This window comes from Bidens hawaiensis, unplaced genomic scaffold (assembly GCF_021521415.1).
Source record: "Bidens hawaiensis isolate Kalapana, Puna unplaced genomic scaffold, B.hawaiensis_p1.1 tig00018272_1, whole genome shotgun sequence".
Taxonomy (NCBI): Eukaryota; Viridiplantae; Streptophyta; class Magnoliopsida; order Asterales; family Asteraceae; genus Bidens; species Bidens hawaiensis.
In genome coordinates, this window is record NW_027492764.1 from 358,074 (window position 1) to 361,583 (window position 3,510).

The following is a 3,510-nucleotide window of genomic DNA, read 5'->3' on the forward strand; positions in this document are numbered from 1 at the left end:
TCTTTCTAACATTGCTTAAGGGATGCATCAATGCAGCGGTTCGTGATCACACCCAACATGGTTTCCACGAGCCATGGATGGGGGGAATCGGGACAATATTTACAAAGACCTATCATGAGCTTTGTTTACATCAGATGGCAACACTTTAAAGTCTAAAACGCTAAAGATTATGAACTTTTAGTCTTTTACGGTGGAAAACTTTCAAAGGATAGGTTTATAATTGCTATGATGTTAATCTTTGTTAAAAAAACTGTTTATATAATTCGTTCGGGTCTAAGGGCTTTCGGCTTGTATGAAGAACTTGAATCTTAATTGCCGGTCCTGTTAACTAAAATAACTGTCAGTCTCAGTCATGATAATCTTAAGTATAATAATACAAAAGTTATACCGTAACAAAGCATAAGTTAAATACTGCCATAATTACAAATCACAAGATTAAAACATCTTTTAATAAAAACCCCACCTCAAGATGGTCTTAATACTTCTGTCACGGTGTTTTTCTCTAAACTAATTTTCTAAATATTCCTTTTACACAAATACTGTAGTTGTTTTCAATGGTCAAGTTTGGTGGCCGGACTAAGGAGTGCGAAGTGTGCTTGCATAAACTTCTGCATGCGCTCAAAATATTTAGCAACTTCGTAGAAGGATACGAGTCTTCAAACAACTTGCACCAGCTAGTCAAATATGATCCAATATGTTCGTTGGTTATCCCAAAAATAACTAAGATCTAACAGTATAAATAAGCTAGAGTTCATGTTGCAAATCATATCAGCAGTGCATATCAAACTCCTAAAACAACAGTTTTCTTAAAAGATTGAACATTGATCTTTCAATTATTTATTGATCGATCAGATGGGTTCCGGTGGCAATGCAATAGACAGAACTAATTCCAACTTCGAATCCGTAAAGCGAGCCCCATCATCCAAACCACCATTCACTCTTGGTGACATAAAGAAAGCCATACCACAACACTGTTTTAATCGATCCCTGCTTCGATCTTCATCCTACCTTTTTGTCGACCTGTGTTTTTCCTTCTTGTTTTACTATGTTGCCGCCACATACATCGTTCACCTTTCCGTCCCTCTTTCGTACATTGCATGGCCTGTTTACTGGATCCTTCAAGGTACTGTCCAGATGGGTTTGTGGGTCATTGGGCATGAGTGTGGGCACCAAGCCTTTAGTGAGTATCCTTGGTTAAATGACACCATTGGTTACTTTCTACACACGGGCATGCTTGCTCCGTATTTCTCTTGGAAATACAGTCACCGTCGTCACCATTCCAACACGGGTTCACTTGATCATGATGAATCATTTGTCCCCAAGAAGAAGTCTAGCATAAATTCCTTTTCAAGACTGCTCAACACCCCACCAGGGCGTCTCCTCCGTCTTGTGATTTTATGCACCGTTGGCTGGCTCTTGTACGTTTGTTTCAACGTCTCTGGCCGAAAGTATGAGAAATTTGCCAACCATTTTGATCCAAAGAGTCCAATCTATAACGATCGAGAGCGGTTACAAATACTAGTGACAGACATTGGACTTATTGTAACAAGTTATGGACTTTACAAGCTAGGTTTGGCTCAAGGGTTCACCTGGCTAGTGCTGGTATACTTTGCTCCTTTAGTGATCGTTTATGGGTTCCTGGTTGTCATCACTTGGTTGCACCACACTCACCGATCGCTGCCGCACTACGACAGTACCGAGTGGAACTGGTTGAGAGGAGCATTGTCAACAATCGATAGAGATTACGGTATATTCAACACACTTCTTCACCACATCACAGACACTCATGTCGCCCACCATTTGTTGTTTACTATCCCGCATTATCATGCCATGGAGGCAACAAAAGCAATTAAACCTATCTTAGGAGAATACTATCAGTTTGACGACACCCCAATAATCAAAGCAATGTGGAGGGAAGCTACTGAGTGCTTCTTTGTTGAGGCTGATGAAGGTGAAGATAATAGCAAGGGTGTTTATTGGTTTAACAATAAGATGTAAGAGTTGTAAACCAGAGACATGGTTCATGATAAAAGTCATGTTCTTTTAATTGGCATGCATTAATTCATTGTATTGGCGTTTGCTACTGTAACCTAAAAAATATCATTAATCATCGCTAGCCAATTTGATGATGTACAATTTGTCTTATTAATGTTGATGAAAAAATCGTTCCGTAGAAAATTTCATAAATACGCCCTGTTTTTGAGTTTTTTTTTAAATGAGGGAAAGAAAAGAAAAACTAAGAATAGTTAAAAAATTGATGTTTTTGAAGGAAATGAGTAGAAGGAGTTAGAAGGGATTAAATTAATGGTTTTTCCTAATAAGTTATCCTCCCAAAAGTGGGATGAATACTAAAGATAACATACTTATCCTTTCATTTCCTCTAATTTCCTTCCAACTCAAAAACACACCTAATTAAAAAAAAATTTCTTCCCTTCCTTTCCCTTTCTTATCCTTGCCTCTCTTTTCCTTGGTTAAAAAACTCAAGAACTAAGCCGTTAATGATTAGTGTAGTGTACTTGTGGGTTCTTGAAACTCTGTGAAGCCAAGGAAGGCACAATAACCAGTAGTCAAGCGACAATTAAAATGGTAATCGGCCAGCTGGACTTTAGCGTGGGTATGAATAGTAGTCGTAGATTGAAGAGATATAGCCAGACCATGGGTAATAATACCCTTAAAATACAACCAAATACATTTAACTGTCACCAATTATTTTAACTAGTTTTTACAACCCCGAGCGTTGCGCTGGTAGAAACATGCATGCTTAGCTGGGTTTTTGTGTTTATTATTGTAAGAATATCGTTCTTACAATCCGGGCCGTTCAGCTGGCTCCGTTAACTTGTAGAAATACATGTGTAATATTATAAGATTATCGCTCTTATAAATGGTATTATCATTACAAAATAATAAGTATTTTGTTACCAAGCAAATTTACCATAGGCAACGTCATTCAAACACTAATATTTTTTAGTATAAAAGTTTAACCAAGTAGACAAATAAAACTTTTGCTGGTAACAAATATTAAAACAAATAACTATTCAATAAATTGTGGCCTAAAGAATATAAAGAACATATATTCAGTTAGTAGTTCAGATCTACATAAATCTGGTAAGTCTAATGGACACAACTCAGTGTCGGCTCTTTCGACAACCCCCATGGCAGCCATCAACGGACCACGAATTCGCAGAACCACCTCAATGCTTTCTAATACTCGGGCTTCACGACCTCTCAAAAGCCCTATTTTTAGGCCGTCACAAACCCCGCGACGCCACTGTCTCTGCTGTCGTTTGAAGCGCCGGAGGTTGTCATTACCTGGAAAAGATCACACAACAACAAAATAGGTGTTATCAATAGGCTCAGATAGGCTCACATGAGCCCAATCGCATCATCATAGCCTTTTATCGCATGTTACAAAAGAGAATCACAAATAGTTTCACTGCTGCCACCGCCAAAGACGGCCATAAAGCCCCCGACAACACCCGTTTTCTCGGATAAGATATAGCAATTAACTTC

At 38.4% G+C, this 3,510-nt stretch overlaps 1 protein-coding gene across 1 annotated transcript; it reads left to right on the top strand.

Annotated features, from left to right (window-relative positions):
* Positions 1-777: 777 nt before the first annotated feature.
* LOC143555737 (delta(12)-fatty-acid desaturase FAD2-like) lies at positions 778-2,007 on the top strand. The gene has a single exon (XM_077045245.1). It carries the CDS (start codon positions 853-855, stop codon positions 1,996-1,998), a length of 1,146 nt encoding a protein of 381 aa, XP_076901360.1. The 5' UTR covers positions 778-852; the 3' UTR covers positions 1,999-2,007.
* The last annotated feature ends 1,503 nt before the right edge of the window (positions 2,008-3,510 follow it).